This window comes from Bombus pyrosoma, linkage group LG1 (genome assembly GCF_014825855.1).
Source record: "Bombus pyrosoma isolate SC7728 linkage group LG1, ASM1482585v1, whole genome shotgun sequence".
NCBI lineage: Eukaryota > Metazoa > Arthropoda > Insecta > Hymenoptera > Apidae > Bombus > Bombus pyrosoma.
The window spans coordinates 5369311-5382894 of NC_057770.1; the positions used below are offsets into that span (position 1 = coordinate 5369311).

Below are 13584 nucleotides of genomic sequence, written 5' to 3' on the forward strand. Positions count from 1 at the left end.
CTTTACAACATTCAGCTGTCATACATTGACATTGGCCATTGAATGATTAAACTTACAAGTACATCTTTTGTTTCTTTCTACGATATTTTCATTATCCGATTAATGTTTTCCCACTAACAGTTTGCAATGTAGTGCAAACTCTTTTTCTCAACTTCTTTTCTAGATGACTCATCTATCCTCATTTGTCTTCTTCGTTAGTCAACTTCTTTTTTTCTCGTCACTACCTCGTGTAGTCGTAGATCCCGTCTTTATCCCGGACGAGCCCGTATATATACGTAGAATAAGGTTTTGAAAGAGAAACCAGAGATACTGTCTGTCTTTTAAGCTTAAATAAAATAATTTATAAGTTAAAAAAAAAAAAAAAAAGAAAAAAATTATTAGACCGAAAGTAGGGCAATACAAGTGTTGTCCTCGCGTATCATAACTACATGTATAACCGTCTTCGCTTCTTTTCATCAATTGTGAGCCGTTTTTCCTTCGCTTCTCACATATCCAGGCCTGCACATACATACACACATCGTTCTGGTTTACATGCATTCATATTCATACATCGTACCATATTCTTATACGTATGTAAACCGTACGTACGTCAAGCAATTGCAAAAAAACATATTCGAATATTTAGAACTCAATTTCTCCAAATAACATACTATGTACATTATCTTGCTGAAAAGTTAAACGAGCAAAATTGTGTAGAGACCTTTTGTAGAGACCTTTGCCTTTGTGGCTGTATTCACAAATGTAACTAATAATTATCAGAATTATCTGTAATTTTAACAAAAATATTGAAGTCCCTTAAATTATCAATGCAATAAGTAAACCAAACTGAAACCAAAATAAAAATGCTACACGGGCACTAATTATAAATATACACGAGAAAAAGATATTAGTACTTACTTTCTGTAACCATGAATATTATTCAATTAATTACTGATACGATAAATATTCTCTATATAGTAGAATAAGGTACAAGCGAATTCAATATTTTCCGCGTAAGCGTGAGTTCATTTAATCATCTTAACTTAAAAACATAAACATTAACTACCCATCTCGCAATCCAACAATGCCTAAACACTTGTAATCTAAAATTATCTCACATAATCTAAATTATCTCTCGTTACCGCTTCTACATATCGTACGTATCTCGCATTTCGTTAAATCGGACATGCAACGAACGACTCACTCGTCTCTCGTACGTTGCATAGTTCCAAACCGACAAAATCCTTTCGTAAAATCCACCTTTTAGAAATTCCACCAAGCTCCTTTCCCAAACAGTAGCACGAGAACGCGTCTTTCAGCGTCCTTGCGTCACGCGACTCGCCTTTCCTCCATATTGTCACGTACGACTCTGTGTGGACTCCATGGTTACCCAATTCACATGTATACGAGCATCCTGAACGTATCATATTAAACTTTATTTTTACTTACATGCCTTTTCGCTAGTAATCAGCAGTTATTCCTTAGCGTTTCCTAGCTATGATCAAACCGAGTCCTTAGCTTTCACGATGTCCTCGATGATAATGTCGCAGCCCTCGCATTCCACGATCGAATCCACCAGAATCACGATAGAAGAGACGCGGGTGTTATCATAAAATTATTATTTTCTTTCGGATTTTAATTCTGAAGCGAAAATGCCGATTTCAAGTCCTGTTCTTCGTCGTTTCCACGTCCACTGAGAGCCACGCAGCGATTATGCAAAATATTTTTGATGCACGCGCGAACAACAAGAGGAAACTGTGAGAAACGGTGTTGGCGTTCGATTTCTCTCTCCCTCTCTGCTGCTCGTCGCCTCATTCTCAACCCCCGATCAGGGTAGTGCATGCGCGTGGGCGACGTCGGGGTTGCTGACGCCACCGTTCGAGGTGAACGAGAGTTTGTTTTCAAGTAGCTCGATATCAAACAAGACAAACTTCTTCGTTCACGCATTTTACTGTTAGTAGTACTAAAAGGTAGGACAAACTGTGTATTAACACAGTTTTACGTCAATCGTGTAAAAGTATACCTATATACCACAATTAGAAACCTCCTAACTCGTGAACAGGAGAATTATTGTTAACCACAGTTCTGATTGGAGGGAATAGGAACTAATAACTCTTACAAACAGATTGTTTACAAATAAAGTAATACCTGAAATTTGTGGGTACGTATTTATATTCGTGCGAATCGTGTTTGAAATCGTATAGCATTATAGAGTTTTCGTATTTGAGGTGATTATGAGTATCGTGGGGCTAATGAACGTACACGGGAAGATGTTTAACGATAATGTCCAGTTTATTGTTTCGTGACAAAGTAATGCTCACGGCGAGCGTCGCTACACAAGTCGCAAGTTAATCGTCGTCGATTTCGTCTTCGACTCGACACCGAGTTGTTTTTCGTTTCGTAGCGCAGGATCGAATGACACCATCCGAGACAAACGAATTCTTTCTTTCGGTGCCCATCGACATCCCCACTAGAACGCGCTCATTAGAAGTGCCGTGACAGATGCCACGTGCTTGCTCTTCCGAGAATTTGACTAAGGAAAACCATGGGGATATCGATGACACAACAGGCACGCCGATGCTGCGCTCTTGACGGCCTAACGCCTCGCATCGCGGAGCCAGCGGAAAATTCCGTGGCGGGTGCCGCCACATACTAAATCTTATAGAAACACACAAGATTATAAATATATAAGGTATGTATGTATGTATGTATGTATGTATGTAGTGGCGAAATGTTGAGTGCTGTGAGAGTTATGGGGAGTACAGCAGAGCGAAGTACACCGGACAGCCTATAGTGGTGCTTCGTACTAAAGCTGCAATATGCCCGCGATCAAGTTGTCTTACGCGGTTTCACGGAGTCTCGGTATTCGTAATATCTATACATATCAGCGGTCGAATATCGTGCATGACCGCGATAACTTGCGGCTGTAACCTGCAACACGGCCTCTCGTCTTCAACCAGAGAGGAAATAAGAGTGTTCGCTGTATGTTGCTAACGCACGTTGCTCATTGTTCTGGTTGTTTCCCGACTAGTACTGCCGTCCCCCCTCCCCCCTCCACCCCCTCTCACCCCTCATCAGCCAAATGCTGGAAGCAACATTACGCTCACATATCCAAGAACCTATTTAATTTCATCGTTGACTAATAAATACTCGTCTGTGGTTTCACGCTGCAAGAACCTATATGTAATTGTACGGTCCTACAGAAAAGTTCATACGTGCTCTTCTAACCGAGATAGGCAAGTATAAAGGTAACAAAATCGCGCAATAATCAAACTACGTTGCCTAAAAAGAAGAAATTAATTGTATACTATATTTACTTTTAGAGAAGAAACGAAAACGTCACCTATCGAGAGGTAATGAATCAAGAGAGTGATGCAATAATTTTAATATAGTCTCAATACACGAATGTTTCTCTTAGGTTTAATATGAAATTTAATTTTTTTGCGATTATGTTTTAGTTGTAATAAAACCTAGATTTCATTTTAATAGTAGTTCTACTAGTTGACGGACAGTAAATATTATTTCTGACGCGACGTATCTGTTTTACATGCCCGTTCGTCTACGGCAATGATAAAAGCAGAAGTACAAATTGACCGTAAATAAGAATCGACGTAACGATAGCTTTCTGATCCACAACATTTATCCATTTTACTTTCATCACTGACCTAATGACGTAAAATTTATTAATTCTATGAATTTTTATCCATGATTTAAAATTGATAAGATTATACATATCAAGATTGGTAACCTATCACAGAGGTGCTTAATTGTCCACGAGCAACACCTGTCCTTCCGAGGTGTTGCCGAGGTATCCAGCGACAGTCTTTTTGTTTATATATTGAACATTAAAGCAACGGCACAGGACGAAAAAAAAAAAGAAAAAAGAAAGAAAAGGACATTGTGCTAGTGCATCATTGTGTATCGCGTTCCTATCCATCTATATCGTCTTTGTTACGTAAACGCCTAATGTTATGTCCTAGAAGCTAGGATCCGCTTACAATAGTGTGCTTGCATTGTTAAATGACTCCTGGTAGTGTAAATTTTAAAAATGTTATATGTTGTCGCAGCACCTTTCATATTACTTAGAATTATTGGGAACCACGTTATTGGCCTCATTTTGTTGCTTAGAGTTACAAGTTAACAGGTGCAACATATTCACGATAACTCCTGCCCATAGGTTGTTGGTGAAGCATACATGATTAAATCTTTCAACCATTTTTAGGAATTTCTGTAACAAATTTTCTGTAACAAAACAAACGTTGCCAAAAGCGTGGTTAGCGTTGCAATATATTTAGCATTCAGCGGGAAAAATTTCGTCGAGCAGCATAGTCATTTGGTTGGAGTGCTTGAACGTGGCAAATTTCATCATTATTTTTCGCACTTTCATACGATTGATTGGCACTTGACGAGCTATTCTGTATAATCCCATTAGTGGAAAAGCAAGAGCAATACGATAACTTACCATCAATGGATGCGGCATCCGCCTGCTCGGTAATGTGATCAGACGCGTTACAATATTAATTCTTGATTATCAAATTGCTGATATAATCGTTGAAAATCACGTTACCTAGGAATCATCTCTGCACGTAGTGGTCTTCCATTATTTCCCACTGTTCCCTGCTGTTTCGTCATTAACGCGCTATTTACAATACTTTCTCATTGTAAACTTAAACACAGTCATGTGAACTGTCAGTTTAATAATTACTGAAACTTTAACATCATTTTTCAGGAGAACGGTTGAGTTGCAGCCCGTGGTTCATGTTACAAAGTTGGTTTTCGCGACGAGTATAATATGAGGCAAGCAAAAAATCTGACCTTTTGACCTTGACTTTCAAGGACAATTTTGACAGACGACTTTTCTTTTTTTTAGTCAAACATTCACCGAATCGAAAATATAGAATCACGCTGTGATGATCATTACCAACAATATTTATATACCCTGTACAATATATAAAGCACAATAAATTTCGCGTTCACCTTACCAAGTTGACAATGTTGTTTCCGACAAATATTTTAATCCTGTAACGATGCACTGTTACGTGACAATTCATTGTGATCCTTGCATATGGTATTCTTGTTACACCTTAACTGTTTTGTTTGCAGTTACAACATAAGGTATTACATTTATCGATATATTTCAGATTGTATAATAGCTAAATCCTATTACAAAATTTTGGCAATTTTTACGCACTTATCTAATTTAATTGGAAATATTACATCGTTTAAACAGTGGATTTCCTTTTCACTATCACAAACACACAGTGCAAATTTATAATCAAACAGTTGTGCTTTAAGATGATTTGGCATGGAATATATCAAATTTATCGAACCATAGACGAAACTATAATAAAATTCTATCGTGTATTTTTGTAATTTTATCCTATATCATTACAGACTTTTGTTTTAATAGAATCAATCTAGTTATATGTAATTATAAAAATTAATTCGTTTCTCTCCTATTCAATTACCTCGGCCGTAAGGAGAACGATGATCGGGATTAAAACAACACTTTGCCTTGATAGTTTCGGCAGAGTATTCTGAAATGGCCACACTCCTACGAATGATAAAAGACGCTTGTTCAATCGAAAGGCAGGCTGCTCGAAGAAATCCATGCCGATTATCATCACGATTCATTCATTGCTCCGACTTACATACAACGTATGTCGTAGACTAGTGTAAAAACGAATCAATAAAACTTGCACGAAGTTGAAATTGACGATAATTTGCTTGTTAAATCATTAACGGGCCAGTTAATTATTTAAATAGCCGAAACAGTTCATTGTTCCGTATTAATTAAATGGGAGAGACAAGATTTTCACGTCTACCTATCCCACAAGGTTCCCTCCAGTTTCTATTCCTTTCATGTCGGATATATTCGCAAAATGATAGCTAATTAAAGAAGATTGTTGTTTCATCATCTCTTCTTTCTTTCTTTCTTTTCGTGATTATACGGAGAACATTATACTTAATAAGCGAAACGGCTGACTGCTATCATATTAAATGAGTCGCTGAAAGCAACCTATAGGAAAATGATTGCCTGCAGTAAAACGATTTTCATTTTAGAATGAAATAAACCCTTCGTGCGGACGGTGTCTTTAATCCTCTTGATGTGTAAAGCTAACAGCGTGACGTGTGAATTAATTTTATTTTTATACGATTTTTTGATTGGAATATATAGCATTTGTTTCATATAATATATTTTCTTCTTTTTTTTTCTTTTGCATCACAATAAACGTTGTGCAATTGTAATTATAAACAAGCGGAGAAATTATTGGAGGTCATCTAATTGAGATTGTTCTTTTTGAAGTACAGTAATTCCCGACTAAGTGATCGTAAAACGAATTTGCTAATGATCATTTAACTAGGTTAAGATACGTGGATCTTGTACGATCGGTGAATGACAGTTTAAAGAGATAATCTCAAGCGTTTAGTGAATTATTTATACTTGTATGTTAATGAGAATTTACATCTTTTATAGAAGAATGTAATAATTTGGCATGGAATAGAATTTTGTAACTCTTCTCGAGTAATCAAACACTTTTGTTTACATATTCTTGTAATTTTATGTCGTATATATGGATCTTTCCAGATTAGAGGATTGTCCAATGCATTGAGTGTCAACTACGGTTTAGCCATCGAATGCATGCCACCGATCATAGCACTCTTCCTTTCTATGTCGATGTATCTCAACGCAATTTTTAACACAAAAAAGGTACTACATCCATCTATTTCGTTTAGCAAAGAAATATTTATCAAGGATTGAGGGCGATTTGTTAATTTAATTAACGGGTTCTATTTCAATCGTTGCATAGGGAATAATTTTCACAAGATGAAAGCAACTTGTTTCTCGTTGCAATTAAAATTTACACACGACGATGAAAATATGAAGAAAACTTTCGAAAATATATTTGCAAATTCCTACACTCTAGGAGAATCTAGAACAAACTTTTCTTTCTTTATTTTCATTAAATGATGTTTGTCCTATTCTTCTTTCAACAGATGAGGGATGTACTCTTGTTCATTAAAAATAACCACAATTACTATGCGAATCGTCCAGAAAAGCTGATTCTTCGGTATTATGACGTACAAGGAAGAAAAATTACACTTTATTATGCCTGTAAGTGTCTGAGATCTCGAACTTTTTTCAGAGTTATTTAAAAGGGTAAAAAGTTTTCTTATTCCCATCTTAGTATACGTTTACACAACAGTGGTGGCTTACATAACGATACCAGCAATATCGCTGCTAATCGATTTCATTATACCCTCGAATCATTCAGAAGAGAAAAGCTTTCCAATTGAACTCGATTATGGCGTGGACACACAACAATATTTTTATTATCTGTTCATACATTCATACATGACAATAGCCATGATTGCCAATTTAATTGCATCTTGTGATACTACGTACATGCTATACGCCCAACATGGCTGTGCTTTGTTCGCAATTGTGAGGTAAAGTTTACATATATCTCAATTATGTTTAAAATTCTGATGTGAAAAGGAAATTTTTCTAGTTACGAATTGAGAACTGTGCACATTTTGGATGCGAGTAGTTTGATAAATTTAAAGGATTATCGTTTATTAGAAAGCTACAAAAATACCGAATTATTGCCGGAAGAAGAGAAGAAAATTTGTACGAAACTGTTTCTTTGTATAAAAGAATATCAAAATGCAATAAGGTCGGTAGCCTTAGTGTACGGTAGGATGGACTTGGATTCTCCCGTTATCAAAGTTTTTCGAGACACTCCTTGTGCTACTGGATGAAAAAGTGATTTGTACAAAATTTTAAATCGACCAGGCGACGGGAGATGGTATCATATCGACTTTGCAAAAAATTTTTTTACTTTTGTGACTAGTTTCTCTACGTCGTAGTATATATAGTAAGTATAAATGTTCATCTTATCGTTGAATTTGTCTTCTTACGCTCTGAAACAATATTTATTATTATTATTTGTTTGTAATTTAGGCTCAAGGCCTAATACAACGAGGGGTTGTTGCATTCTTATTCCTAGTTTCCTACACTGTATCAGACTTCTACATCGAGTTCTTAGTTCCTATATTATATTGCTATTTTATTATATTGCTTTAACTCTCTCTGCCCCCCCCTCTCTCTCTCTCTTAATAATTAATATGTAATATCTAGTATTACGCTATACGATACAATGATATATACATACAGTACGTACATACAGCTATATTCACATTTATGTCTGTATATAAAAATATCTTTTCACATATATTAAGCTTTATTGCCGATCCAAGTGCGGTCTTCTCATCTTTATCGTTGGTTGCACGTAATTAAAAATGTTTTTTGCCTCTTTTCTGTTCTCGATGCTTAGTACCTGTTGGAAGTCTTTTCTCTCTTCTCTCTGTATACCATATCGTTGATATTGGGGACATATCGAGATACGTTATATCGCTGCCATACCGCGGAACTCGGTTATTTGACAGTAATTGATAGTCGCAGTGTAGAATGCCAGAGCCAACGGACGAGCCCCGGGCGAATAGGAAAAGGACGATCTTCTTAGCGATATCGATCAGATATTCGAGGAGAGAGAGTCGTTTCTAATTCCGAGACCTGATAGAAAAACGACCGCGTTCCGCTCTTGTACTACAAAATAGTCGTGTAAATGATAATTCATTGTAGAAGCGAATTCGTCAAGTGTTAAACCAAGCATAAATAAAGTGAATTTGTGCCAAGATCGCGCACAGCGATCAAATAGTGATGTGTTTCAAATTTCAAGGTTTCTTCCCTTCTCATGTTACACAGTTGGCATACTTGCCCGTCATTTTTTTTTATTTTTTTCCCTTTCCCTTCTGATACTATACTACATTCATGCCTCCCAGCTAAGCATATTTGAACAATTGTCCTAATCCTGTAAATTATTGGTAATACAAGGCCTAAGTATTCTTCCCCGTTTGAATTTGTTAAATTCTTTATACATATATATATATATATATATATATATATATATATATATATATATTTATATATCGGACAGTATCTTGAGGCTAAAGCTTTATCTCTATCATCTAGGAATGTTTTGATATCAATTTTGTTCCTTATATCGGCTATTCGATATCTCCTCCTCTGATTATTCTGGCTCTAATATTTCGCTTCCTTGTAGTTCTATTAGTTTTTCGTCTAGTATCGTGTATCAATTGTACTTCCTGAAATTGCGTAAAACTGTAGAAAAGCTAAGTACCCTTCGATTTCAATGATTTTTGGATATGTACATTCAAGGGCTGAACTCGCTTAGCTTTCGTGATATTGGAGAAAAGACGCCGGTACCGCTACACCGGTATTTCTGCCTACTACAGTTGTACGCCTGTCACAGCGAAAGGGGTCGGTATTAGTTACCGACCGCCAGCCGCTTATCTTCTGTTTATACACGAAGATCGGGCGAGCTTAACGACGCCGTGCAGAACGTGCACATGCAAGACTGTAAGAAACGGCTATTATAATTCATTTAAAAATGAATATCACCAATGTATTCGGCGGTTTTAGGCTAGTTGTTTCCTTAATCTGGCCGCCGCGAGACTGCCGGCTACGCTTGCGTAAGAAGATAAAAGAAAAAAAAAAAAGATAAATTCAACGATATATCTGAGACACGTGAGACATATCATACTTACGATGTATCGCAACGCGTAGAAACGAGTCACAAGAACAAATAAATTTTCAAAGTCAACGTGACACGATTTGCCGTTCGATTCTAAATTTTTCATAGATTATGTATTCATCTAGTGGTACTATTTTAAGGGGTATCTTGAAAACAAGAATTCAAAATTAATTTTTGACAAATAAGTTGAGTAAGGTCCATCCTAGTGTACAGTCATACTGTTTGTTTCTTTCACTCCACACCGACAGATGGATTTTATTTTTCTTAGATACTGTAATCTTGTCGAATCATTGTTCGCCAAATCCATATTCGTTCAATTGTTCTTTAACGTTGTCTGCCTTAGCATTGCAGGAGTCGAAGCGAGTATTTGTACAACATTATATAATTAAATTAGAATATTCTTCTTTGATTCAAATCTGTAAACGCTTCACTATTTTTAGACTGTAATGAAACTAGGCAATGCAGCTGATACGATACGATTTGGATCATTTACATTCGCGCAAGCTGCTCACATATTCGTTCTCTGCCTTCCTGGGCAAAGATTATTGAATCACAGCGAAGAGGTGTACAACGCGGCGTAAGAATACCTCCTTTACTTTTCTGAAACGTTTGCACTCTTATATTTCAAGAGTTAATTGATAATTAATTCATCTAGATGCGAGGCTATGTGGTATATATTTCCTAAAAGGTGTCGTAATTTATATAAATTTTTACTCGCAAGGACTTTAGTATTTAGCAAAATCACAGCTTTCAAAGTAGCGACCATGTCAATGGAAACTTTTCTCGCGGTAAATACTTTCTATCGCGACTCATTTCATACGATGGTAAGATTGTACATAATTTTATTGTAACACATACTTTCAGATTATTCAAACAGCAATGAGTTATTTTACCGTGTTGCTTTCAACTACATGAACTTTTAACGAAATTAAAAAGCAGTATATTTTAGTTGCATATTTAATAAATATCGTAGGGGTTTAATAGATAAAGAGATTGCTTTCATTTTATTTCTGCGATAAATATAAGGATACGTTTTAAAAAACTCAGGGTACAACAACTGGCATGTTTAGCAACACCAGTATTAGAAATAGAAAGTAAAACACAAAACAACAATTAAGTATTAAAGTAAAGGCAATATATGATGCACGCATATTGAAACTCGCACCTTATCTTGACTTTGATCTCCTTCTTGGTTTTTCCGTTCTCCTCGTTGCGTCACGGTGATTGAATTTTTGAATGCAAAGATTCGGTAAGTACAGGTAAGTGTATATGCGCGTTATTCTTCTCGAGGTGCATACATATATGTAGTGACAGTTAGTGAATTTTACAGCATACTGCATGCTACGTGTACATCATGTAATCATAAACAACCTCGAATTATTAAATCGGCTTGACGACTTTTTCTCGTCTTTGAACATGCCAATAATCCTGGCCATTGCGTATGGGACAGCTTTTCTTCCCTTGTTTGTCCGAGCTATAATCAAATCAGGAGTTGTTGAATCCCAGTATTTTAATTTGAATCTTTTCTCCAAAAGTTTGCATAGAAAATGATTGTCTCAACGAAAAATCCACGGAATCCATCTTAAGGATCCATTTTAAAGATCGTTTTAAAAAGAAGATTCGATCAAAACTGTAGAAAGACTGACTAGGCTTCGATTTCGATGATATTTCGACATGTTGTAGAAGTCAATATTTCAATCAACTTTTTCGTATACATATAAGGGGCGAACTCGCATAAATTTCGTCGAGAAATATTTGCGAAAAGTTACCAGTATCACTGCAGTGAATTCTACTTACAGTGGGGTAACATCTGTGACAGCGTATGCATTAGTTTCGTTTAACTAAACTAAGTAAGACGATACTAAAATTATATGCAAGACAGAGAAGTAAGACGACATCGACGCAATAGCGTCGTAACAAGGGCAACACGTCGATTGGATCTTTCATACGATATTAAATTTATTCGAAAGTATTAGAATAGTTTATTGGACAAAGTGATCGATCCGAACTCTACGTAGTTCATGATGGTGACTCGGTCGTCTGACGAGCGCATGTTACACCGTTGCAGAGTTTTTCGTTGGTCGGAGCCACGTAAGATATTTTGTGTATATGGAAATTTAACGCAAAGGTACGTTGATCGCAAATTCTGGTAAATAAAACGCGAAGTATAATTCTAATTACCTCATGTCTGGTTATAGGTTATCGTTATCGGTTTGTTTTCCTTTGTATAAATTGCCCTGCGAGCATGGATGAACGATGCATCTGGAGAAATGGACTGCGACGAATAACAACGAGCAGCAAGAGGATTAACAAGAGGAAGAAGGGAAAGAGAGTTTAATCGTTGATAATGAGAAAATGTATTATCTCGTTGGTTGCTCGTAAATGTGTAAATAAAAGCGTTTGGAAATGTGAAACGTTTTGCGTAAAGCAGGTAATGATAAGAGCGTAAAAATACAGGGTGAAAAGACAAGGTGTGAAATAAAGATGCGTAAATAAAATAAACGCGTTCCTAACTTGGATTGGTGGAGCAGGAAAGGTGGAGCAGGAAAGGTACTAGCGATGATGATTCAGCATGGGAATTTGTCAAAACATGGGTTAGCTTTGTTAGAAAATTGTAAAATATGTAAAAATTTGTATTGTATTGTAAACGTTGGATGCGTGAGAAAGCCGAAAGAAGTAAGAAAAGAAGGAAAAGAGAGTATAAAATGATAATAGGTAATACGTATGTAAGGCAATATAATTTTCTGGATGGCAAAAGAATGGATTATTGCAGTCTAGTCTAGATCATCCAAAATTCTCTTGGTGGCTTTCGGTGATCCAAACTGGACTGGTGCGTAGTTCTCAGCTTGACATCCTTTCCCAAAGATTAATCAACTGACTAATTTTTTGGAAAACGATGCCAATTACCGGGTACTATTAGGCTATTTGCGAGGGATTTATTGATTCCTCGAAGAATGGATTGATTGTTATAAATTAATGTCTTAAATGTTGGCAATTAATGTTTCTATTGTTATAAATTAATAGTTTAATCGTTGTTAATTAGTTGCTTAAATGTTGTTAATTATTGGTTGGATTGTTGTGAATTAATGGTCTAAATGTTATAAATTGATGGCATAAATGTTATAAATTAATAGCTTAAATGTTAGAAGTTAGTAGCTTAAATGTATAAAATAACAGTTTAAATGTAGTAAATTAATGGCTTGAATGTTATAAATTAATAACTTAAATGTTAGTTAAATGTTCAATGTCAATCCCGTTGACCGTGGATTCGTTATCGAACCTAGAATCATTGTCACTAGCGTCTCGAGTATCTAATTACCACGGTTACTTGTCGATATTTGTAACAATCATATTTGCACTAGTCAATACCTTCTCTATTGCATAACGACAAAGTCTAACCATAACGAAGATTCGTTTCACGCCCTTAACCCCAACCCTAATCATAACGCCAACCCGACATATAAATTCTTCTCCCCCTGAAATAGCTGACTATAGGTTGACCACTGGCCAATTTCACGATCGATTATTATAGTCAACCTTTAGTCAACCGTAGGAGCATCCTTAGATCCTGTGCCAAGTCCTTCGTACACAAAAGATCGTAAATTAACTACGTGTAGCGAAAATCATGCAAAAATTGACGGAGTTGCCCCTGGGTGATGAGGGGTCGTCGGAAGACGGCTGCAACTGCGGCAAAATAACAGGAAAGTAAGGAGCATAGAACGTGCAAGAAGGTATATTAAGAAGGAGCTATATTACGCGGCAAGGACAGACGTACTTCTCCCTCTAATGTTAATGATTATTTCTTAATTACTCTGTTCTCTGGTAAAAGTTATGAATTTTCAACATCGTAAGACAAAGGTAGAACCTCTGGTAAGATTCACACACCAATTTCGACCGAAATTTCCCTTTAATTAATTAATTATGAACAATTATTTTAGAAAATGTCGTGGCTGTGGCTACCGCGCTACGTGTTCGCGATTTTTTT

General features: G+C 36.2%; 2 protein-coding genes across 5 annotated transcripts in view; one reads left to right on the forward strand and one right to left on the reverse strand.

The window, feature by feature from the left end:
- The window catches only part of LOC122569658 (schwannomin-interacting protein 1 homolog), a 36360-nt gene extending 34602 nt beyond the window's left edge, over positions 1–1758 (reverse strand). For 3 of the 4 annotated variants that reach the window (XM_043731045.1, XM_043731056.1, XM_043731027.1), the window contains exons 1-2: positions 1429–1758; positions 1184–1348 (exon numbers count right to left, since the gene is read on the reverse strand). In XM_043731045.1, the coding sequence (XP_043586980.1) occupies positions 1184–1203 (20 nt within the window). In that variant the 5' untranslated portion in view covers positions 1204–1348; positions 1429–1758. The remainder of the gene's footprint in view (positions 1–1183; positions 1349–1428) is intronic. The other variant, XM_043731065.1, reaches the window with a different exon arrangement.
- Positions 1759–6072: 4314 nt separating this feature from the next.
- Positions 6073–11381, forward strand: LOC122569582 (odorant receptor 13a-like). The gene is made up of 9 exons (XM_043731271.1): positions 6073–6109; positions 6569–6691; positions 6979–7096; positions 7170–7431; positions 7494–7658; positions 9868–9958; positions 10040–10176; positions 10255–10387; positions 10464–11381. Exons 2-9 carry the CDS (start codon positions 6623–6625, stop codon positions 10512–10514), a joined length of 1026 nt encoding a protein of 341 aa, XP_043587206.1. The 5' UTR covers positions 6073–6109; positions 6569–6622; the 3' UTR covers positions 10515–11381.
- The last annotated feature ends 2203 nt before the right edge of the window (positions 11382–13584 follow it).